At 34.6% G+C, this 24,145-nt stretch overlaps 3 protein-coding genes across 3 annotated transcripts in view; 1 reads left to right on the forward strand and 2 right to left on the reverse strand.

The window, feature by feature from the left end:
- LOC134234600 (lipoxygenase homology domain-containing protein 1-like) overlaps nt 1–13,606 on the reverse strand; it is a 42,929-nt gene extending 29,323 nt beyond the window's left edge. Inside the window, 15 exon segments of the mRNA XM_062716674.1 lie at nt 2,857–3,034; nt 3,418–3,636; nt 3,914–4,090; nt 4,597–4,700; nt 5,994–6,123; nt 7,890–7,980; nt 8,198–8,282; nt 8,390–8,468; nt 8,900–9,048; nt 9,203–9,335; nt 9,431–9,517; nt 9,645–9,808; nt 10,015–10,207; nt 10,333–11,160; nt 13,413–13,606. Coding sequence (XP_062572658.1) covers nt 2,857–3,034; nt 3,418–3,636; nt 3,914–4,090; nt 4,597–4,700; nt 5,994–6,123; nt 7,890–7,980; nt 8,198–8,282; nt 8,390–8,468; nt 8,900–9,048; nt 9,203–9,335; nt 9,431–9,517; nt 9,645–9,808; nt 10,015–10,207; nt 10,333–11,157 — 2,614 coding nt within the window. The 5' untranslated portion in view covers nt 11,158–11,160; nt 13,413–13,606.
- Nucleotides 13,607–13,699: 93 nt separating this feature from the next.
- LOC134234598 (uncharacterized protein C8orf74 homolog) lies at nt 13,700–16,497 on the forward strand. Its single transcript, XM_062716673.1, has 5 exons — nt 13,700–13,773; nt 14,536–14,728; nt 15,131–15,531; nt 15,946–16,087; nt 16,235–16,497. The coding sequence occupies exons 1-5, from the start codon at nt 13,723–13,725 to the stop codon at nt 16,360–16,362; spliced, it is 915 nt and encodes a 304-aa protein (XP_062572657.1). The 5' UTR covers nt 13,700–13,722; the 3' UTR covers nt 16,363–16,497.
- A 1,642-nt stretch (nt 16,498–18,139) lies between these two features.
- LOC134234597 (eukaryotic translation initiation factor 3 subunit I-like) lies at nt 18,140–23,940 on the reverse strand. Its single transcript, XM_062716672.1, has 8 exons — nt 23,869–23,940; nt 22,161–22,341; nt 21,763–21,828; nt 20,154–20,294; nt 19,491–19,729; nt 18,892–18,981; nt 18,557–18,723; nt 18,140–18,318 (listed from the first exon to the last, which is right to left on the reverse strand). The coding sequence occupies exons 1-8, from the start codon at nt 23,869–23,871 to the stop codon at nt 18,237–18,239; spliced, it is 969 nt and encodes a 322-aa protein (XP_062572656.1). The 5' UTR covers nt 23,872–23,940; the 3' UTR covers nt 18,140–18,236.
- Nucleotides 23,941–24,145: the final 205 nt, after the last annotated feature.

Consider the following 24,145-nt stretch of genomic DNA (forward strand, 5'->3'; position numbering starts at 1 on the left):
CACTCATAAATTCAGCAAAGACAGAAAAATCTACTTATAGCCTCCAAGACAACTTAAAACCATCTAGTACTGACTCACAGTGCAGTCAAAAATGTTGACTGATTCACATTTACATTGGGTGTTCTATGTTAATCTACTTGAAATGGAACTATTGGATAATAATACCTTGATTAATGTGTACTGTACATAATTATAATAATTTAATTTAAATTTTTGTTTCATTTTAAGGTCAGACGAGATGTTCCTCAAAATCTGTTTTGTTTATCTTCGTAATGTATGAAAAATATTCAAAATTTTAATAACATTCTGATTTCTAAACCAGTTTCTAACCGTTTTTAAAACATCCAAACACTCAAACATTTGAAATTGGAAAATTATTTTTCTTCCCCAAAGGATTATATGAGAAAAACTACCCCTGGTATCTTGCAGAAATGCCTGGTAAGGTACCTCAATTTTTTGTGAGTAAACATGTTTAAGTAGAAACACTTCAATGACAAACTCTCAGAAAAATTTATCTATTATTAAGGAACGTCTCGTCTGTCCTTAAGTTTAAAAGATGAAGTTCACTGAACATAATTATGCATGCATCTATTTACATGTACATGTTTCTCAAGAGTATTTAAAATGTAATTGATGAATCACATTTTAGAATTACATAATTATATAATGTTTGCAGTCTGAATTCTGTTCTATTGTTTCTTGTTCCAAGTGAGCAATTGTTGCACATGAGTCTCATGAGCCTCATGAGACTCATGTGAGCAATATTCTAGGTGAGCAAAATGATTCCTCATGTGAGCAAAAAATGCTTATGTGCAGAACCTCGCTCAAGTGAGCATTTCACCTAATTTGCATGTTAAATTGCACATGAGACTCACGTGAGCAACTCAGGTGAGGAAATCTGGTTAGTCCTCACGTGAGCTGCTCATGAGCAAATTGTGAGAATAGTTTGGTATGGGGTTTACAGTATTCTTAACAATGTGAAATTTATATAATGTTTATTTATAACAATGCAACAAAATATTAAAGACTGTCATTATAAAGTATGGAAATTTAAGGTAATACTATGAAGTTAATGCAGTAGTGTACTGTATACGGGGTTGTTTTTGCAATCAAATGCCTAGTACAAACAATTTTGTCCCATGGCAAAGTGGAAGGCAGTTATTAAGCAGTTTCTTAGCCTTAACAGTTTAAACATTTAAGCGGAGCAGTTACTTAACCTTCCCCAGATTGCTGATGGATGAACAAACCTTTTGCAATTTATAAGCAGTTTTCTTAGCCTTACCAGTTTCTTTGCAGTTCATAGGCAGTTTCTTAGCAGTTCATAGGCAGTTACTTAAACAGTTGATAGACAGTGACTTTAGCAGTTTTTGCTAACTGCTTGTGGACTTCCAGTATACTGCTTATATATTTCCCTTTTATCACATAAATATTAATGAGTCACGAAGAGGTTTTCTCGTATCAAACTTGTAATACATAGCAATAATAGATCAATTGTTACATTTTAATTTATTGTATTTTGTACAATTGATTAACTACACAATCAAGCAATCAGAGATTGCTATAATGAATTAAAAAAAAATTTAAACACTAGTACTGTTTTATGCATCTGTAATTTTACATGTATCTTATTAACACAAACAATCATGCAGTTATACTCACTGACTTTTTAGAAAACTTATATATCCCAGGGCATATGATGCTCAACAAGATTCAACACTGAAGGTAATTAAAATGTCAAAATAAAGTAACAGCAATAAATGTCCACTTCATCCTACATTAAGTCCTGATTATACAGCAGTCCTATTGCACTAAAGGCCAGTACATTGTTGGGTTTTTCTATCCTTATGTAAACCACAAAAGCATTTCAATTGGCACTCTTTTGGTAATCATAATAATTTATTGCTCAGCTAGGTTTATAGATCATCCATTGATCTCAGTTGTTAATTATTCTTGAAAGAGACACAAAAATTTGTGTATGCCAACTAGAATGTTGTCCCACTCCTCTTCTAAAAGTCTGTAAATGGAAAGGAATTAATCATGAAACAGATTGCAATTATTAATATATGCCCTTCAAACAAAAAATTAGAACAGAACATGTACCGGTATTCAATTTATCTCTTTATTAAAGGCCACATATATATTGTAGTAATTACTTACCAATTGTTAAATGACTACATCATTTCTTCATTAAATCTAAATGGAGCTTATGGCCAGCAGGCTCCCTCTTCATTGGTTTATATAGCCTTTGTCCAACAATACAAATTGGCACCCAGAATTCAATTTTGGTGGTCAGTTGTTGGCTTCCTGTTTTGTTATATTTGTTGGAACATTGAGCCCAACATTAAATTTCTCTTGAACCCAATCAAATTATACAAGGAAACTGCTTATATACTGCTTACAAAACTGTTTAGGAAATTGTCTTGTCCTCAAGCATATGCAGCTAAGATATAACTGCTAGGGAAACTGATTACTGCTTAAAAATGCTAAGGAAAACTGTTTACTCCCAAGGTCCTAGCAGTTACTAGGGAGCAGTAAAAATCAAACTGCATGAAACTGTTTGAAAACTGCTAAAAATTAGTAAAACTGCTAAAGAACTGTCTAGTAACTGCCTATATAGGCAGTTCACTTTTCCATGGGGTCCCATTTATAATTCACTCAGTAAGTACTATTTTAATGAGAGAAATGCCATTTATGCTTAATTTGCCCCCAATTTAAATTTGTCCAATTGCAACAAGGACAAACGGGGCAAAAATTTCCCTGTATACAGTACATGTATAATGTTCTCTTACAATACATTCCACGACCTGTGGATACAGGTGCTAAGGTAAGATAAATAAATGTATAATGTTCTCTTACATTCCACAACCTGTGGGTACAGATGAACATTGTTGACCCCCGTATCCACTGTTGGCCAGATTCTCCCATCAGGCTTCATTCCCAGATACAAGCCTCTTTGTGAAGCAGACTGCAAGCTGACATATCCCCCGGCTCGGCGTTTCTCCACAATAAAATGTGAGGCCTCATCTCGAATTCCCTTTAAATATACAACCAATCATCAGTCAAATACAGTTCTTATTAAGCTTTTTAAAGGAAATAATTCAGGTTGTGCTGTTTTTCCAAAAAGCAAACAATACAGTTTTGTCAAAATATAATAATTTCAGACAGCCATCTTATCTTGCTCTAATTTAAATTGTTAGTCAGTTAATTTTGTGGATGACTCAACAAAGAAAAGGATGTAAATTGGTATTTATTGAAAATGAAGACAGCACAGAACGAGCTAGGTCGTGTAGAACATGCAAAGATTTTTTTCTGTTATTCAACCATTTCAATGTCTTTTAATTCTCTTAAACTCAACTTTTCTTTTTTAAATTAAGTTTTTCTGAAATCAGTCACATTAAAGTAACTATATAAACTAACCTGACAATCAATTTTCCCGTCCTTCAGGCGAATGTACTTTCCAGGATGAGAAATGCTTTCAAACATCCTGACCCCGTTCTCTGTGACCTTGTGAACTCTGAACTGTGCCATTTTACTTGAGGGGGTACCTAGAGCTGTCATTGATAGATCAGAGTTGATGTTGATAGCCTGATATAAGGAGGTGGAGAGAATCACCACGCCTCTATGTCTGAACATACCCTACAACAGTCAAAATCACCATATAAAATTAACTCCATTCTTATATATAAGTTGTAGTTAGTAATTATGACATGCTATAAGATTAACAAACAAAAACTAAACAAAAATCATCTCAGTCTTTAATTTCTAATGAGAAATATTTCTTTAATTTGCTTTTGTACATAGGTAATATGGTTTTTATACATGAATATTTACGATTAGATTATATAAATAAGAGGCCTGCGAATTAACAGATAGTGGATTATTGTCAAACAATAAAAAAAACTTGACAACCTACCTTGCAGTAAACGTAGAACCTCCTGGTCTTTTCTTTGTCCAGTATTCCCCTGACGTCCTCTGGATGCCCATCTTCACCAAAAGTCAGAAACTGCAGGGGGTTCTTCACCGACTCAAACATAATGGACCGGTCACCCTGGACCCTCAGTCTGAACTCACAGTATGGACCACTCCCCTTCTACAAAGTCAATCAGTGTACATCTCAAAACTAGTAAATAATCCTAACCACTGCCCTTCTAAAATGTCAATCAGTTAATAATTAATACTCAAAACTGATAAATAATCCTAACTACTGCCCCTCTAAAATGTCAAACAGTTAATAATGTACTCAAAACTAGTTAACATAGGCATATATTTTTGTTTTCTTTCATCAAAACAAATACTATTGCTCAGATATGTTGGTTGAAAATTTTCAGAAGTGTTTCGATAAAGCTCAGTGTCTGATGATGGATAAAAACAGGTGGCTGTATGTCCCAGAGTGAATTAGGAACTTAGAGAAACAAGACTTTCAAAGATACGGACTAGATTCAGTGTTCAATGTTTACAGGAAGTAATTAAAGCATTGGTTTCTCACTTATCAAGCTTTTCACTTACATAAAACTATACATTATATATTATCTTCACTTATCACATCATTGTTACAGTAATTACAGTAGTGTTGACACATGTATTGATGTGACTTACATGCATGACCATTTTTCCGTTGTCAATGGAGATGAAGGAGTTGGGGTCAGGGACACTGTTAAACATTCTGACCATGACCTTCCGCTGAACCACGTTAAACACAGCTATTTATAGACAAGTAAAAATAAACACAGCTATATATAGATAAGACAAAAGTTATTGTCTCAAAGAAAACTATTCACAATTACTCATTGTATTTTTAGCTTCCCATGTTTAATATCAGATAAAAGTACCCACAATATCTTGCTTCTGATTAATATCTAATTTACATGACCCAGTCATATATATATATCATTTTACAAGTTATACTGCTTTAATAATTAATGACTGTGTAAATATTTTCCCACTTGATTCTGAGAATAGTTATACAGTCCTTAGTCTGTTGGTCCCTACCTATCTTGAAAACTAATGAATGATTTATGAAATGTTTACGTTAAATTGATAGAGATTCACTAGAGAATTCATAGATGTCATGACTTTAATTCCATCCTCTCTCCACAAACTGTAAATTAGCCCAGAGTATATAAACTGCCTACATTTGATTGAAAATACAGTAAATCATGCTTTATATGATGAAGGACCTGGGATGGATGATTTTGCATCATCATGAACGATGAATTAATTCATTATATCCATAGAGTTAACAATAAGTTTTAAAACCACAGGGACTGAAAAACACTTCAATGTAATTATCAAATCATTTTAAGTTTGTGTGCTATAATCGTGTTTCACTGTACTTATATTTTTGCTTACATTTTACTCATTAAACAAATGGTTATTGTCTCATTAAAAATTGAAATACCGATGTTAACAATAAAATTCCAGTTAACAATGTCTCATATGCATGTTGCGTGCAATCTGACACTCTAAAATAAAACATTGAAATTAACTTTATTGATCAACATTTACTTTCCAAGTTAAAATGTTGCAATTACACAAAATTTAACATTCCAGTCTGTTCCTAACATGGGGTTAGTAGTCTCTCACAATTTGTTTTGAAAAGGCCTAAAAAAAATTGCTGATTCGGCATTAAACAATATACAATCAATCAATCTTTTGAAAATGACTTTCAAAACTGAGTCACAAACATTATGTTTGAAACAGAAGGAGAATTGCTCATGCAGTATTAGAGACTATACACGGTGAGTGTATAAAGATAGGACACTGGTACAGCCAATCCTAAACATGTCAAATGCAGGACCCGTAATATCTAAGGTGTATTATGATCATAGCACTAGCCATACTGCTAGGCTAGTCTAATATATTGAATGCACCATTTACATCAATATTAGCTATCTTTATATATCAGCATTCAGTGGCTGCTTTGGTCCATTCTCTCTCAGTACAAAGTATTACGTCCCTATATACCCAGTATAGAGTTTATAAAGGATAGCTACCATGGAAATCCAGGTCGTTGCCGAGTGCGTCAATGGCCCCGCTCTGTTTGATCCTTACAGCTTTGCCCGAGGCCAGGGAGTAAAGTTTGACCTGACAGTCCTTCTCAAATTTCCATTTCTCATATTCCCACTGTGAAGAAAGGAGGCTCAATTAGTGACAACACAAAAACTCCAGAGGTGTTCAGAGTGTTTATTTCAGATCAGTGTTAGTGTTAGTCAGTACATAGGATCACTCAGGGTTTTACATTCACAAGACATTATGCTACAGGGAATTTACTGTTAAACATGAAATAATACTCAGTAGTGAGGAAATTTAATATGAATGATCCTTTAGTTATCGAATTGAATCATTTTTCTGTAGTCACTGTGATCCTTTAGTGAAAGAAATGTGTATTGCCTTTAAATAATCATAGTGATGTAATATTGAGACCTAGGGTAATTATGAATGTGAGGACTTTCTGATGTTACAAGAAAACTCAGTGACAAGTGAGTGCACTTGTGATTGAGTACACTCGGGCAAGGCTCACATAATCGGAGTCCAGTGGACTGCAATTCTGAATCTATCAAGACATCAGGAAAATTCAAGTCAATGTTAACTTAATATTCAAGTTCAAATTCAAGTCAATATTAACTAAACTTAATATTCAAGTTCAAATTCAAGTCAATTTTAACTGGGAAATCAAATTAGTTGGGAAAACTACCAAGACATTAAAATTCCATGGTCTTACTTTATCAGAATAAGGAAACATGGGATAAATTTTGTAGAATTGGCAATGCGTTATTACAACATACAGGACGAAGAAAAAGAAAACATTAAATAAAAGTTTTCACAGAGATTTCTACCACACAAAAACATAAAATGTCTATAAAATCTGGAATAAATAAATAGTTTACATATTCTCTTAACTCACAAAATTCCCAGAGTACAGGGCAATAATATTCATCTTTAATGTTCAGGTATAAATTAAAATTATCATTATGCATTTGTTTGAATGAGATCAGTCTGAGAGATAAATTACTTTTTCTATCAATGTAGCAAAGTCTGAAACAGTAAAATGCTAAACAAACTCAACAGTAAAAGGGAAACACAGAAAAATCTCAACAAAAATAGTGGAGCAGATATACACACAAGATACCATAAAAACCTTTGCTTCCTATACCAATGAGAATCTGTAGATTTTATATCAGTTTAAGAAAGCAGTAATAAAATATATATAAATATGATGTTATTTAAAACTTTTATTATTCATAAATTATGGGTTAAAAACAGGTACATTGATATACAGGTCAAAACCCAACCTTTACCCAGAGACAGCAATCATTTAATGAAGGCAGGAGGTTAGACAGGCAGAGGGTACAGAGAAGAAATCAGTTGTACAGGGAGGATTTACCTCAAAGGCACATTGTAATTTAATTTGTAATCAAAATAAATTTCAAGAATAGGTCATTTTTAAAAAAGTGTTTGCTTGTCCTTTAATCCTGACTCAGGGTAAAATATTTGGGTCGGTAGGTAGGTGGGAAATTTTTTTTTTCAGAAAATTTCAACATATTTGTTGATGGGATAAAAAGAATAAAAAGAAAAAAAAAACAGCTTGACCTGAAAGCTTGACAAAAAAAAGTTTTGAGTTGGCCATTTTTAGTCAGTCATTTAGGAGAAGGTAACCAAACAATTTTTTAAAGATGGCCCAAATAATTTTATCAAATTCTTCAAAGTCATTCAAATAAAATGCAATTAGGTAAGAAAGCAAAGGTCTGATAACAAAAACCCTGATACCGCTAAACAGCACACAAACAGTGAAGCACACAGAAGACATGCAGTACTTGGCACCCAGTGCTGGGGCTAGCATGCTATGCTGTGCTGGAACTAGCATGCTATCACGAGTCGGGGAAACTCACATTTCGCTTCTCTAGGATATCGTCCATATACTCCTCCTGAACCTTGAGCTCGCGAACGATCTTCCCATCATCCTGTCCCTCATCCAACCACCTTAAATAACGGAAAGTTTATGTCATGAGTCGGGGAACTTACATTTCTTATTTAACATCCTAATAAAGAAGATCTATACAATTAAATATTGATGTAAAAACTTTAAGATTATTTGTATATAGACAAAAAGTCAATTTAATGGAAGTGTTTGCATATGATACATTTATAAATTTACCCTTTATTAATTTTTTTAATTCTGTGACTAAAATGTCCTTACTTTCCACAGTGGAACACAGATTCGTCATGCATTTTGCTACCAGATGGCTCTTTCACCACAATTTTCTCCAGGTACCAACCATTTCCTGTCAAACAATAAAGTCATAAAATATCAGTATACAACACTATTTAAATCTCCTGGAAAAAAGAGCTCTCTATATAAATTTCACCGGACCACAGTTTTCTTCTTTACCTCCCCCTGTGCCATCATGTCCCACAATGATTCTCTTCAGATGACCCAAGGACACCGCCTCCACAGTGAACGTATCAGTCTATAACACAAACATAAGGAACTTTACATTTATACATGTAGCTACATATAAATTATTCATTTCTGTTACAATGTTACAATATTTGTCATCTGAGAACACACAAATTTACATCCACTTATTCATGAACATATGGTGGATAAAATGACTAAAAAATACATAACAAGTTGTTAAAAATACAGTTACATTTAAAAATTAATGAGTTTTTAAAAACATCATTCATTAAAATTATACATGTAGCCACATGCAATAATTCATTTCTGTTACATGTAACAATTTATGATAAAAGGAAGAAAGAATACTGGTACTGGTACTTACTTAAAGAATACTTATTTTCAAAATGAAAAAAATCTTGACATTAAACCAGCATTTTCTTCACCACTCCCCCCTTTATCTCCACTTTATTATATGCCCCTACAGTAAGTATGTTTTACCCTGCCCTGCTGGAAGCATCCTTTGGAGGGAGAATACAGCTGCCTGACCCCCGTATCACCGCGGTCACCATACATCGTCATGTAAACATTGGCCTCAGTGCTGGCTCCCCACAGGTTACCGGTCGTCACGTATACATTGTACCGCACCACTGAAAGTCAAACATCACCGTTTAATTAATGCTTTAACAATAAGATTATCAATTCTCCATCCAGGAGAAAAATATACATTCCCATATTTTATTCAATGCTGTTTGTTTTTCGTTGGTTACAATTATTATAACCTAGGATCACATGTCAATCTACCTGGTAAAATTGGTTCCCCTTTTCTGACAGCAGGAAGTTCTCGACAAATCTCGTAATCATCCTCGTCTCTTGCGAGCCAGCGTCTACAGGTGAAGGTCAAATCTTCATCCGTGTCCTTGTCCTTCATCTTAATCTGGACAGGAAACAAAAATTACGTCACTCACTTAAAAATTCAGTCTTCATACTCGTGATTCTAATGTGTGTAGAATGTTTATAATTACACTTTACCTCATCACAAAGCCAGCCAGGGGAATCCCCTGAGTTATCATGGGCAATCCGAATCTTGTAAATCTCACCCACATTTCCGACTGAAATCTACAACAGAATAAAGTCATCAGTAAAAAGTTCAAAGAAGTTCTAATGTGTTCTCTTGTGAGCATATATTCTTCTCTTTTCTGTCTGATTCTAATAGAGAGTATGTACTTTATGTCCACATGCTTACATCAAAGTCGTCGGTGCTCCCGGATTTGAAGTTGCTGCCGTCTCCGCTGCCGAGTGATATAGGACCAGAATTCCCCTTGTGTCCGTACACGGTGAGGGTGACCTGAGCTTGTGTGGAGGCCGACGGATGTCCATTTGTCTTCACTGTCACCTTCCATTCTCCCTCTTAAATAAATTCAGCAGAAATAATCAGTCGTATTCCTTACTCCTTCATTTTAGAAAATAATGTGGAATATGATAAAAAAAAAGCATGAATTCAAAGCATTGTTCAGAAAGACATAATTGCTCTACTGTATTTACAAAGCTGTATTAGGTCCTATACCCCTTAAGTGTTAAGTGACTGTGTCATGTCCTAAGTGCCTGTTACTTACTTGTATTGGTCAAGCGGTTTCTCTTCATTTTCATGCGATTGGCTACAGGGTCTGACCCTCTGGTGTTCAGGGAGACACGAGACATGATTCTGGGTGTGGCGTAGTACCCGCTTCCATCCATGTGTTTAAAAGGTTCTGCTCCACAGCATACAACTGTCTCTGGTCCCATAAACAGCTGATTCAACCCACCAATCTACAAATAATAACATCAAATAAACCCTTACTCTTGTTAATTGTTTATAGTCATTTTCAGTGTTAAACATCTTGATATTTTGGAAGTGTCAGATATTAAATAGCCAAATTATAAATCTAACCTACCCTTTTCCCCTCTGTGGTACATAACTTCCTCACAGCAAACTTAAACATTTCACTGAGATCATAGAGCACCTGTTCAAACTGCTGTGCAGTCCTTCGATTTAACAATAACACATGTCTATAAGTTGGATCCCCGTTTTTCAGCACCGTGATCTTTTTAGGTTGGTTTCTGTTGTACACCGTAGCCATGTCGTACGGCTTTTTGGATTTCTTAAAGCGAGGCTCCCTGAACTCCCCGTCCTCCCTCAGAATTTGATTCAGCAGCCTTCTGCCACTCGGGGGTCTGGCAAAGTGCCAAACTTCTTTTCCTCCCACCCGACTCATGTCCAGCCCCCTGATGTTCACACGACTGGAGGAGCAGATGTATTTACCCTCGTGTGTCAGGGCGTCTAGATTTGATATCCGTGTATGTCCTGTAGGGGTAGTGACAGACCGCACTCCAAAACCAAGTCCAGGAATTTTACGGGACAGTTCTAAACACAGGGTATCAAATTTCTTGTATTTGCGGGGATTTAGGGCGATTTTGACGCCTGGGAAACGATAATCCTCGTCTTTAAAGAAGTAGCAGGTTTTTGTATCATTGCCAGCTGTCTGTGAGCTGCGTAGATTGGGTGACACAGTGTCTTTACGAGTTCCCATTTCCACCACACTCTTACTGTCGTTTCCTACGTGTTTCGGTTTCTTCCTCTCCGTGGGAGGTTTAACATCCTTGGCCTCGGCTTTTTGGGCTCGTTTCGGGTTCCGGTCCTTGGCCCCATCTCCATCATCCCCTGCTGCTGACACAAACTTTCCATCTTTTTTCTTGGTATCTTTTGTTTTCTTATCCATTGTCTGAATAAAATCAATTTAAACATGGTTACCATTTCTCTTCCCACATAAAGTAAATATAATGCAGCCTGCACCTCCATTTAGAGCAAATAAATAAAATGAATAAAATGAAGTTATCAGGAGCTGGGGATCAATATATTTACTATCAGGAGCTGGGGATCAATATATTTATTCTATGAACCAAAACTGAAAAACATTAATGAACAACCATCTATAAACATTGATAAATAATCTGTAGATGAAAGTCAATTCCAGGTCAGAGCTACCAAAGAGGCAACTTAACAATTGTCAGCTTTTCGTCTACTAGATGTCATTTACATAGTATCATAATAATGGAAATGCAGCCTGGTAATTAATTATACATAGGTGTGATATAATTTACTGTTAATCAATCCTTAATGATATATCATTTACACCCGGCCATCCTTAAAAAATTGTTTTTTTGTGGTAACGCGACCGACTCACCAAAATCCACCCTACTGGATTTTTTTTATGGGTTCAAAATTTTTTTTTTTTTTACATATCCATTTTCTAATTTTATCCTATTAACATTTTTTAAGTCCCCATTGCACCTGTAGACGCCATTTTTAAAAAAAGAACTGATGTCTTCTGATATTTGAACAATAAAAGATTTGATGCATTAAGAATGCCTTAATTTTCTTATTTGATTAGTAACTTAAAGTGAAATCTAAGACATAGTTAATACCTCTATACAGTAAAACACGGTTATAGCGAAGTTCTGGGGACCTGTGAATTTAATTTGCTATGTCCGTAATTCGTTATATCCGTATAAAGGATTTGTATAACCAGATATTGCTAATTCGCAATATGCATTTTCTCCTTCAAGTGTTACTACAAAATATGTTAGGGAAGCAAATATTACAAAACATACCTTCGATACCTAAAGTTTTATTATGAATTGAATTTTATATATAAATGCTGAGAGAAAAATAAAGTCAGTTCAATTATTCAAATTTTGAAATCTTTGAAAGTTCGTTATAAAAGATGTAAAATTCATTAAATTCAACCTCAAAGGGACACAAAATCAGTTCGCTATATCCGTAAATTCTTTATATCAGAGTTCGTTATAACCGTAAAATTTTACAAAGATTTGTTAAGAATTTTGCCGGGGACCCAGAAAAACTTCGTTATATCCGTGAATTCGCTATATCCGTGTTCGTACTAAACGTGTTTTACTGTATAATCAAAATTTAATTCTGACTTTTTGTCTCAAAAAAAAAAATAAGCCTACCTACCTACCCACACCTAAAATGATGAGGCGCGTTACTGCAAAAAAAAATATTTTTAAGGATGGCCCCCTCTATCATCCCTATTTAGATCAGATGAGAGTCAATCTTGAGTCATCGTTTGATGACAGCTACCCAGGGGTATTAGTTATTCTGTGTGGGGATGGGGGGGGGGTAGAAATAAGACAGAAGTCCAGTCTATAATCAGCTGCTGATAAATATTAACCTTAAAAAGTTAATTATCAAATCACCCATCATCATAAAAGTTACTGTCTATATGCATGCTTCTAGCCTTTCAAATTCAATGCCAACTGTTAATCCTGAAAAACTTTAAATAAAATATTCATAATGAACACTGTGACAATTAAACATATCAACATATTAAAATATTCAACATTTGTTCAACATGCAAAAATATAAAAATAGCAAAATCATATTAATTCACAAAATTGGCTTATTCAGGCACTGAAAGTTTCCAACTAAGGAATAAATATCAAATTAACCACCAGGTTAACCCCTCACTTTCAATTTGCTTCCGGCGCTTATAAACGTTAAATTCTGTCTAACCTCACTTAGGATTACAAGATCCCTGTCCATTTTTACAGACTGATAAGAATATAATCATTAAACCATGCATCAATATTTCAAGCATTTACTTAACTGAACTTTTCCATAAGGTCTGAAGATATATATTTTTGCAACTTTCAGCCTAAATTATGTCAAAGGCTATTAAACATATAATCTTATTTATATGACATTTACAGCGCATTTGTGTCAAATTTCAATATATTTAGGATATAAAATTATGTGGTCTAAATAGCGGCAAAAGTTTATCATGAACTGTCAATAAACTAGTGGATGCATTGCACCGAAGATGAAAGAAGCACCTGACAATCATCTTTTGCATCAGATATTGTAAACTGTACAGTGTCATACATACAATATCACCACATATATCCCAGTTATTTTAAGCCTTCTGTAAGAAAATGCGTATAAATACAAACTTACAACTCTTTAATTCAATCTATACTCCATAATCCATGTTTAAGAGACGTCAACTCAAAATGTGTATACACTGGCATGCTCGCAAAAACCTCGTTTCCAATCACGTGACTTTTCAAAACAAACACCTGTAAATGCCTTTTTATCAGATTAACTCTCACTTTTACAATTTTACAAGATTCCTGATACGAAAAATGCATTTATGTAAATAACTCATCGATTATTTTCCACGCAAAATAGCACACTGCAACATTTTTATCTGTTTTGGAAAACGAGAAGTTCGCGATATTTCGAAAAGTGGCTTGGTAGCAACAACATGGCTGTCACACTATCGGAATCAATCGTCAAAAATATTTCAGCCTTGTCCGTAAGTTTTAGGAGTCATATAACTCTTTCAAAGATAGTTTTAGAAACAATATAAAACTTGTTACAATATATCTATTTCTAGGAGATTCAATGTATGTTTTATGAAGACAAGCTCTAAATGAATCAATGTAAGGGCAATTCGAATTTCCTCTATATAAATAACATTGAGCATAAGTAGCGAATCGATGATTTTACCAAAAAAGTAGGCGACTTAATTGTCATTATCACATATATGTAGCGGTTGGATACTTGCATATTAAGATTAGGTCTACACTTTGTATCGTCTGAAGTATCGAATTCAATGTAAAGTTTTCATTGAAGAATTTCTTTTATTAAATCCTGAGTTCTCTAAATTTTTAAATATAAGATTTACATCATAAGAAAAAAGAAGGTTGTGTCAAAGTTAAAAAAGGGACTATGAATTTATAAAGTTAATTTTCTGGAGCTATAATTTCTATAATTTGGATAGAATAAGATTAACATCATCTGGCCATGTTTTAAAAAAAATGATGGTTTCCCCCTCCCCACCGACTGAATAAAAATGACCCGAATCAAATCTTTTTTAATACATTATGGAACACAATATATATAATTTTTTACTTTTTATTCATCTCATCCCTTGAACAAATATGTTGAAATTTTCAGAAAAAAGGTTTTTCCCACTTACCAGCCAACCCAATAATATAATCCTGAGTCAATTTATAATTTTACTTACATCAACTATCCATTTTATGTTATTGATTTCCCCTTACCATGTTTACAGAAAGATGAGGGGAAGGAGTTTCTAGCCAAACAGCTGGGGTTAAAATGTCTACAGGACGACGAGAACCTGAGAAATGCTATTTACACAGACTTTTTGTATGACAACTTAATGTATGCTGTAGAGAAAGGATTTACCTGGAAACAAGTCTGCACGGTGGTGACATTTTGTGATGGAATACTCAAAGATTCAGAAGGTATCCTATTTCTACCCATCTACCATGAAGCTTGACCTTGTATGAAATTATTGATACCTGTCGGTCAAAAGCTCTACTAACAGAGTACTGTGTTATTCTGAATCAGAATATTTGAACCCATTTTATTCTTGCTCTGTTAACACTTGCTATTTTTCCACTTTGAATTCAAATTTTCCCAAATACAACTGTGTTAATATGGTTAAAGAGATTAAAATGATTTTTAAAAAAATCACCCATTTGCAACATTAAGAAAGGAGCAAGAACAAAATGGTAAAAAAAAATTCAACTGTATACAGTACTTTTACAAGTCTGCACAGTGGTGACATTATGTGATGGAATTCTTACTTTTCTTATAAATGTATGTGAATTGACTTTCTGTTACATTCCTGACTTTCTTTACAGGGAAGGATTTGACCGAGTCTCTGCAGTTCCTCAAACTTCAGTCCTTTGAGCTGGCGGACATACTCGGGGAGAGGAACTTCCCCATCTATACAGACTACGTATTTCTGACTTTTTTAAGACATTTCAAACTTTTCAAATATGTGTTTTCAAAAGACCGAGATATTCTAAAGCCCAATGTTGCCCTGACAATAGAGACCCCTGAGGACCCCGGTGATATGAAGACCAGTAAGCCGGAGGCAGTGTGGGAGTATGAGAGACAATACGAAGATATCCAGAGGATTGAGGCGGAACAGGCCAATAAACGACTGGAGGAGCAAGCCAAAACATTAGAGGCCGCGGAAAAACAGACTAAGGAAAGGATCGACAAAGTCAGTCATGTACAGACCCCACTCACTAAAGAGGTTAGTAGGTCATAGTACAACACTATAGCTACAAATGATTGACAGTCATGTATAGACCCCACTCACTAAGGAGGTTATTAGGTCATAGTATCATACTATAGCTTCAAACCAAAGGAAATACATGTGGCTATGAGTTCATTAGAATACTACTCACTCATTCATTGGAAATGGCATCATACAGTTTATCAGGTTTAATAATATATATCTATCGATTGCAGTATTTTAGCCAGAGTAGAAGGAGGCCAAATTAGTTCCTTCATCTCAATTGTTCTTCTTGCATATAAGCACATATTCACTGCATGCAGTAAAAATAAAACATCTACCGGGGTAACTCTATTAAGGAATTTTTTTCAAATTGTCCAATTCTAGGATTCTGGTTAATAAAAACATAATAACTATAGTTTTACCTTTCAGAAAGTTAGCGAATTAATTGGAGAGGTCATCAGCTCCTACAGCTCACTGCTCGTAGAGAAGGTCAAATGTAACATCAAGGACATACAGGAGGACCTGGAATTTAAACTCGAGAGAACCAGTTTACCCCGCCCTCAGGCACTCGGTAATATTGTACAGTGTTTACAAACGATTTGCAAATGAATTATTAGATATAATCAGAAAGTATCTTCATTGAACAATAAATAATTTTTACTTACATGTTCTATGTTATCACAGTCCACGTATCTGACCAGCTAACTTCTCCTTGCAGGGCCCCCACCACGATTTAACCTGAAACCAAAGACCCCCGTACCTACCCCTAAAAAGACTCCTCCAAAAAGTCCGAAAAACGGACGCAAAAAGTCGGGAAATTCACGGCCAAGAAGTCGAAACAAGTGATCGATTTATGTGAAAAACTCAGTGATAAAACTGTACATTAATGTCCGTAGCTGGGCATTCTTCCTGTGAATTATAATTTCCTCACATGGTTACATACATTGTTTTCTCTATTAATAAATATTGTTTTCATTACAATGTCTTCAGTCACTGACGGATAGAAAACAGTCTGTGATCCAATGCTCACTAGTTAAAACCCCCGCTATGTTGTGAATTTTTCCATCTCTTGTGAATATACACAAGTTCAGTTATGAACAGAAACAGGAATAAACAAGAGGATGACATCAGATTTGTACAAATATGGATCTCACCATATGGCATGCCTCAACAGAGAGTGCTAAAATTTCAAGCATTTGCAATGAGTTGTTGTTGAGAAAACTGCGACAAAATTTGTTACGGACAGATAAGGGTAAATCAGTATATGCCCCTCTCCTTCAGAATAGGGTATAGTGATTTGGATTTCTATAATCAGGTTAATTTTCTCAAAGCTGAAGGCAATAATTCAGATCAAGGGGGACTACTCTCCCAAGCTCAGAGTGTTATATGGTTTTATTAGACTGGTGAATAATAAATGTAGATCTAAATTCCATTCCCGACAAAACTGCTGATTTACTGTAGATCAATACGACATGTTAACAATCTGTAGCCAAAGTAAAGGCTGTATTCTCTATGTTTGGTCCACACCCAAATGCTTTATAAAAATTGTAGAGACTACTTACATTCACTGTTAAGTCAGATGTACAACTACTCTGACTTAAACTTAAATGCCTTCAAGCAAAGGAAAGACTCTAAAAGCTTTCCAGTAATTACATTATAACAAGATGTGTTTGTGAAACACTGGTGCCCCCATATGACAGCCTATGAAGAAAAGTTCAAGTTTCTTAAATACCAGTTACATGTACAAGTAACTCCAAAGCCTATGTCAAGTTTCAAAAATTTGTTTTTCAAGAAAGAACTTACATCAATGAATACACATGTAAAATATGAAAGCCCAAGAACTAACCACTCAGAAGTTATTGCTACATGGCTACATGTACTTGGTTGAAGTTTCAGATTCAAACACCAGTCAAGGTCAAAATCACCGTTACAAAGGAACAGGATTTGTCACAAGAAATACAGATCTACATGGGAAATATAAAAGCCCTATCACCAACTGTTCAGATATTATAGGTAAGGATAAAGTTTTATCAAATAGTCAGATCAAACTTCAAGGTATTAAAAGGTGAAAATTTTTGATATCCAAAGAAATCTTTTGTCCCAAGGAATAAACCTGTAAAATATAAAATCACTGGTACTAACAGTTCAAGCCAAGGTTAAAGTTTTTAAAAAGTATGTCAAACTCTAAGGTCAAAAGGTCACAAAAAATTAGGCCCCAGAAAAGGTTTTGTCACAATGAATATGTGTGAAGCATGAAAACCCTAACACTAACTGTATAAAAGTTATGACAAGGGTTAAAACTTAATAAATTTATGCAAAAGTGGGTCAAACTTTAAGGTCAAGAGTTCAAATATATTCATACCCTAAAGAAAGGTTTCGTCACAAAGAATACAGTCATGTGAAATATTAAAGCCCAACCAATCGAAAGTTAAGGATAAGATTAAAGTTTTTGTGGACAAACAGTCTAACAGACTGATGGACAGGGCAAAAACTATATATCCCAGAATCTTTGATTACGTGGGCAAAAAAAGCCAAAGCATAGGGCTGGTAACTCTTGTTTAGTACAAAACAGTTAAAACATCATCAAAATTATGAGCGCTCTGTAAAGCTAACACGAACAAGATTTGTTTTCCAAGATTTATTCTGTAAGGTCCACATAATTCACAGCTGGTCTCGCCACTGACAATTGTCTATTTCAGGTCACTAAAATCAGATCTGGGTTAATACTCGAACCGGAAGTCAAAGTAACTCGGATCAAAGTAGTGTACTCTCACGTAACCGTCCTCTCCCCCACTGCTGTAGCTGTAAAACAAAAACAATATTTAAAACAAACCCTCTTTTGAAAGTTCTTGTTTACTTGGCATAATGTACAAACATGCATATCAAACTGTACCTACTTTTTATCAGTCACTTAAATGAACATCAAAGCAAAGAAAACTCACTAAAGAGTTTGCCTCTCACAATAAGAGCAATGTAAACATGATACAAATTACAAATAGACACTAAAGTCGTCCTATTTACTGATGTGTTATGTCTTTACCTTTTACCGTCAGGATGAAATGCTGTACTGTTGATGGGACCAAAATGACCTTTAACCCGCCCAAACTCTTCCTCAAACACGAGATGATAGAATCTGGCGTCAAATTTACCCACCCTGGTGGAGGTGGTGGTGACATCCATAGCTTCCTGTCCACCACCCAGCACCACCTGTCAAAACGTGTGGTGCTATTAACTCAGTGTGTTTGTAGGGGCATTCCCTGTTCTTCTATATACCCAGAGACATTGTATTGCTTGCATTATTATGTGTATTGAATTAATAGTATTCCTTTACTAAGCTAAGACTTTTAGCAAATTTAGTTCAAATGAAATACTCACATGATCAAAGATGGGAGAAATAGAGGCAGAGTTTACAGGTCTCTCTGTTTTGTAAGTCTTCATGTGCTCCAGTGTTTTGGTTTCAAACAACTGAAATTCATAGATATCATGAATAAAAAACTCAATTTATCTCTGAAAATCACAAACACAGCTGATGAACTTATGCTTACAAGTGTCAAGTCTTTTAAATAAATGTCCATGAAATGTATTCATGTGTCCTAGCATGTGAAGCTTTATTTCATTAATGTCAAAAAGAACAGTATCAGCTGTTACATTAAACATTAAGTTTTTATTGAATTTGGAATACATTGAGCACCAATTTTCATGGATCAGCTCCACAAATTCAAATGTTCATTGAAACATGACATTCATTTGTAAAGGCTCTCTCAACGAAATTTTCCTCGAAAACGTTGTTTCCACGAAAATTTTTCGAAAATTGATAAATATTTTTTTTAAGTTCTTTGTTCTTATTTGTATTGCTGTCCTCTGCTCTCTGTCATAGTTAAATGTTATCAAACTGTGTTTGACATTATCAAAAATTATGAAAGAGAGCACTAAAATCTGATTTTCCCAGGAACTAAGCCTGGTCTACCACTGACCTTGGCCGTCGTGTCCTTGGAGGCTGAGATGAGCATGCTCATGTCCTTGGACATCTGAAGGTCATTGATCTGCTTGCTGTGGTCCTTACAGCTGTTGAGTTTTTCCCCCGTTTTGAAATCGTAGTGACAGATTTCTCCGTTCTCGTGACCAGTGATGATGTACTCTTCGTACGGACCCCAGATGGCTGACGTGATTTTAGAGGAGGTGATGGGAATTACCATGGCTGGTTCTCCATTTCCTAAAAATAATATACAGCTTACTAATTACCTGTCAGGTAATGAACAATGTCTGTTTTTACTGTAATTAAAACTTAGAAATCATTTTAATACTATCCTGAAACTGAATACTGCAAACACACTTTTTTCCACCAGGTCATAATTCCAAAGGATCACAATATCTTCTAAATCCGCAGGTAGAAAACTAAACGTCTAATTTTGTTTAATATTGACTCTTCACGTCTTAAATGCATTTTTTAAAAGATCGCCGTGACAAATTTCCACAGAAATTTTGTGACTGCTTACATATTGTAAATTAATTCCAGGCAGAAAAATCTACATCATTCTATTGAATACAGGACTTATCCGATAGATATAATAAGTGATCTGGTCAACAGAGACCTCATTTAAGATTTCAGTATATCATCAACATGATAAAAAACTTACGTATATCATCTACGTCAAAGATGTGGATTTCACACGGACGTCCCATGGTTTTATCGGTGGTGTACATGATGTACCGCCCACTGAAGGAGAAACCACACGTCCTGACGGCAGTGGCGGTGTCCAAAGAGGCCAGGATCTTACCTGTCAGTAAAGCACAGTCATACGTGTAGTATCACTTACAATGCATGTAAAGCACATCATATTATCACTTACAAGGAATGCAAAACATGTCATAGTATCACTTACAATGCTTGCAAAACACATCATAGTATCACTTACAGGGCTTGTAAAACACATTATAGTATCACTTACAGGGCTTGTAAAACACATCATAGTATCATTTACAATGCATGTAAAACATGGCATAGTATCAATTACATTATGCATGTTAAACATATCATAGTATCACTTACAGGGCTTGTAAAACATGCCATAGTATCACTTTCAATGCATGTAAAACATGTCATAGTATCACTTACAATGCATGTAAAACATGGCAAAGTATCACTTACATTATGCATGTAAAACATATCATAGTATTGACTTACAGGGCTTGTAAAACACATTATAGTATCACTTATAGGGAATGTAAAACACAACATAGTATCACTTACAATGCATGTAAAACACGTCATAGTATCACTTACATGGCTTGTAAAACACAACATAGTATCACTTACATGGCTTGTAAAACACGTCACAGTATCACTTATAGAGCATGCTCATTCCACAGAAATGATATTCCATTCTGTCAGACAAAATATGCTTGGCTAATCTATCGTGAAACGTCACCTGCACGCCCCCTGAATTTTTCTGGCCCTTTAATGTTCTCTGACATGTGGTGATAAATAAGCCTTAAGTTTATAAACATGTCTGAATAAGCTTATTAGTTTATAATCAATACCTGTAGTTCAACTATCCAAAGACTGACAACATCCTCATCAATCTTAACCCCCCCCCCCCTCAAGCACAAAACACAAAAAAAAACTTAAGTAGTGTTCATCACTTCCTGCATCACCCATGCAAGTTTAGATAAGTTAGGCCTTATAGTTTCTTGGTCATTGTCCCAAATCTTTTAAGTTTAACATATTTTCTTGTCTGGAAAACATAGGTCAAATCCCACATTTAAAGCAACTCTGATAGTGTGAATCAACAAATGTATCTTTAATGCAAAGTTGATTTTCATTGAGCTTATAGTAACCATGGAAACTGCTCAGAAACCTTGACCTGGTCAGAGGCACTTACACAAAAACAAAGTTCTGGGTAATTTTTTTAACACAAATATGATAAAAATTGGAATTGATGGGCCTTCTGAAATCCAAGTCATCCCAGAGTCAGCATGGTCAGCTGCATCCTTGCAAGCCAGAGGCCTGTTCAGCAGAGCGAACGTTCGCTAGCGCTCGCCAAAATTCCTTATACCTCCAATAGTAATTTTGGCAAGCGCTCGCAAATGTTTGTTCTGCTGAACAGGCATCAGGTGTCTGATTCCTTTACACTCATGATGAGGGTAAACCAATCAGAAACTAACCTAGCGAAGTTGGGTCAGCTGTGCTTAAAACTAAACCATTATTAATGATGCTTTACCTTTGTATTTAATATAATGTCTTACCTGTTTCACAATCCCAGAGTTTACAGGTATTGTCCGCGCTGGCTGTCAGCACCTTTGTTGATTCCCCTATATCTTACTCAGGAAAATAACTATCAGCAACTTAATTAGCCACAGAGTTATAAATTGTTAATTATGTTTGAATTATATAAAACATATATATTATATGTATCTGTCTAAACCATAAACTTTTGCTTACCTTTCATACAAAATAAATTTGTAAAAAGGTTACATTTCAGCCACAGAACAAGAATTAAAAATTAGGAACAGAGTACATGTAATATCATGAGCTAAATTTGTTAACTTTGATAGTAATTTTGGAGGTCTTTTCTGGTACGCTAAGTGTAATGAAAAACAAAAATAGGCATCAACATGATGAAATTGCTCTACCACAAGGATACAGTTGACATCAATGTTCCACACTGCACCATTATGACCCCTGAATGACCCCAATCTCTCGCCATTCAGTGAGTACCATACATTTGGCTGTGAGTCTTTAGCGCAGGAGAAGATCAGGTCTCCCTCTCGGTTGTACTTGATTTGTGTGATGGACCGCTCGTGTCCATGTAGCAGGATAGGTTTCTGTAATCAATAGATAAAACATAAGACTCATCAAGTGACTGATTAAGATTTTCATATGAAATACCTGTTTTAATTACTCTATAGGTAAATCTAAAATAATTAAACCAGAGCCATTGCATATTTAAAAAATCTCTATTCTCAACAATCCCTTTTTTTTCTTTAAAACAGCATTGTTAGCCTCAAAAAACCAGTGAAATATTTCAGAGCGCCTAAACCTTCCATTTCGAAAAAAGACAAAACATTGTCCTTTTCTATTTTATGCAAATAAATTGACAAATAACTCTTCCATTCTTATTTTTGCCTGGGAAATTTGTACTTTCAACATAACCAGTATTGTAGTTAACTGTAATTGAGAAATGAAGTTTTTTATATAGATTTTTATTTAAAAAAAAAAAAAAAAAAAAAAAAGTATACTGTATTTACTGCGCAAAAAAAGTGTGCTCGGTTTTGGATTAATTCTTCCAAATTTTTACCTTTTAATTTTTACTGCAAACAAGTTAGATTTCAAAAATGTCAGGGATTTTCCACACCATTTTGGGAATGGGGCCCAGGCCCTTACAATTGGGAATTTAACGACATTTTGTTACTTTTTGGGAATTCTTATTGCATGAGACTTTTCAAAAAATAAACACTTTTAATGAATAAAATTGATTTTTACATCATCATTAAGAACTATAATTCAGAGAATAGTTTGATTATTATGCAGTTTTAGTCAAATATCCTCAAATTTTGTTCATTTCATTCACATTTCAAACCTGATAATGTTTGTTTTACATTAATTTTGATCAAGTTAAATTTGTGGAGTTTTTGTGCATTCAAAAATTGAACACATGCTGTTCATTTTTGGGAAAAATAAATGGAATTTGCAATTGGGAATGGGGCCCATATTCGGCCCTACACGGGGTAGTGGAAAATCCCTGTAATGTCCTTTACTCCTCTATTAATTACTCTCTTAGTTTACATCTGTATGAAGTGCGTTGAACCGAATTAACTTACAAACAAAAATGACAGTATAACGAGGCAAAATTTTCGATGATCTCATTTTCAGATCCAGGAGGGCTATTAAAACAATTATGAGAAATGTTTTGTTGTGGAAACAGTGAAAAAATATGTTAGGAACACAGGGTTAGTAATATTTTGAGATGACCTGGACAGTTTTAAAAACATAGAGAAATAAATCGAGAAACAGCACACTTATTTTAGCGCAATAAATATACAGTTTTTTCAATGGGTGGCACTGTAGCTCTCTGGTCTGTCATTATACATTTTTTTTCTGAGAGCTACAGTTCTGCCGCTACGTTATATAAACCTTTAGGCTTTAACATGTTTAAAAGTAAAATAGATTCCTCATACCGGTAACCCCCCTCCTTTTTTCCACCATAAAGAGATCTAGTTTTAAATCTTAGAACCAAAGTTAAGTTATCAAAAAGATCAAGATATCTAGGCCTAGTCATTTTTAATGTAGATCAGAAGGTAAATAAATGTAAATATAAGATAAACAAGTCTACGAATAAAAGCCATTATTACCATACTGTCAGTGTGTTGGGACCATGAGACCGGAAATTATAAATGGCTGTAGATTTGGTTAAGTCGTTCTTAGCTTAGAAATGATACGAAACATTTCTTGCAAGAATTAATTTTAGGCGGTTTCCTTTAAATCGCTCCATGGTAAACAATGCGGTAAAAATATATTTTTATAATTTCTTGTTGTTTTTTTTTTAAATGGCTAAAAGACTTATTTATACACAAATTTATAAAATTGAAATCAAGCTTTAAAGAGATAAAAATATCAAAATGAAAAGCA

Source organism: Saccostrea cucullata, unplaced genomic scaffold (assembly GCF_032062105.1).
Source record: "Saccostrea cucullata isolate Sc308-1 unplaced genomic scaffold, CSIRO_AGI_Scuc_v1 ctg571, whole genome shotgun sequence".
Classification (NCBI taxonomy): Eukaryota; Metazoa; Mollusca; class Bivalvia; order Ostreida; family Ostreidae; genus Saccostrea; species Saccostrea cuccullata.

Excerpts from the sequence above, each read along its gene's own strand:
- LOC134234598 (XM_062716673.1), top strand. The coding sequence starts at position 13,723 with ATGGCTGTCACACTATCGGAATCAATCGTCAAAAATATTTCAGCCTTG. Across the intron at positions 14,729-15,130 it reads AATACTCAAAGATTCAGAAG|GGAAGGATTTGACCGAGTCT; the intron begins GTATCCTATTTC and ends CTTTCTTTACAG. Across the intron at positions 16,088-16,234 it reads ACCCCGCCCTCAGGCACTCG|GGCCCCCACCACGATTTAAC; the intron begins GTAATATTGTAC and ends TTCTCCTTGCAG.
- LOC134234597 (XM_062716672.1), bottom strand. Across the intron at positions 20,295-21,762 it reads ACTCTGGGATTGTGAAACAG|GTAAGATCCTGGCCTCTTTG; the intron begins GTAAGACATTAT and ends CTTTACTGACAG. Across the intron at positions 19,730-20,153 it reads CTTTGACGTAGATGATATAC|GAAATGGAGAACCAGCCATG; the intron begins GTAAGTTTTTTA and ends TATTATTTTTAG.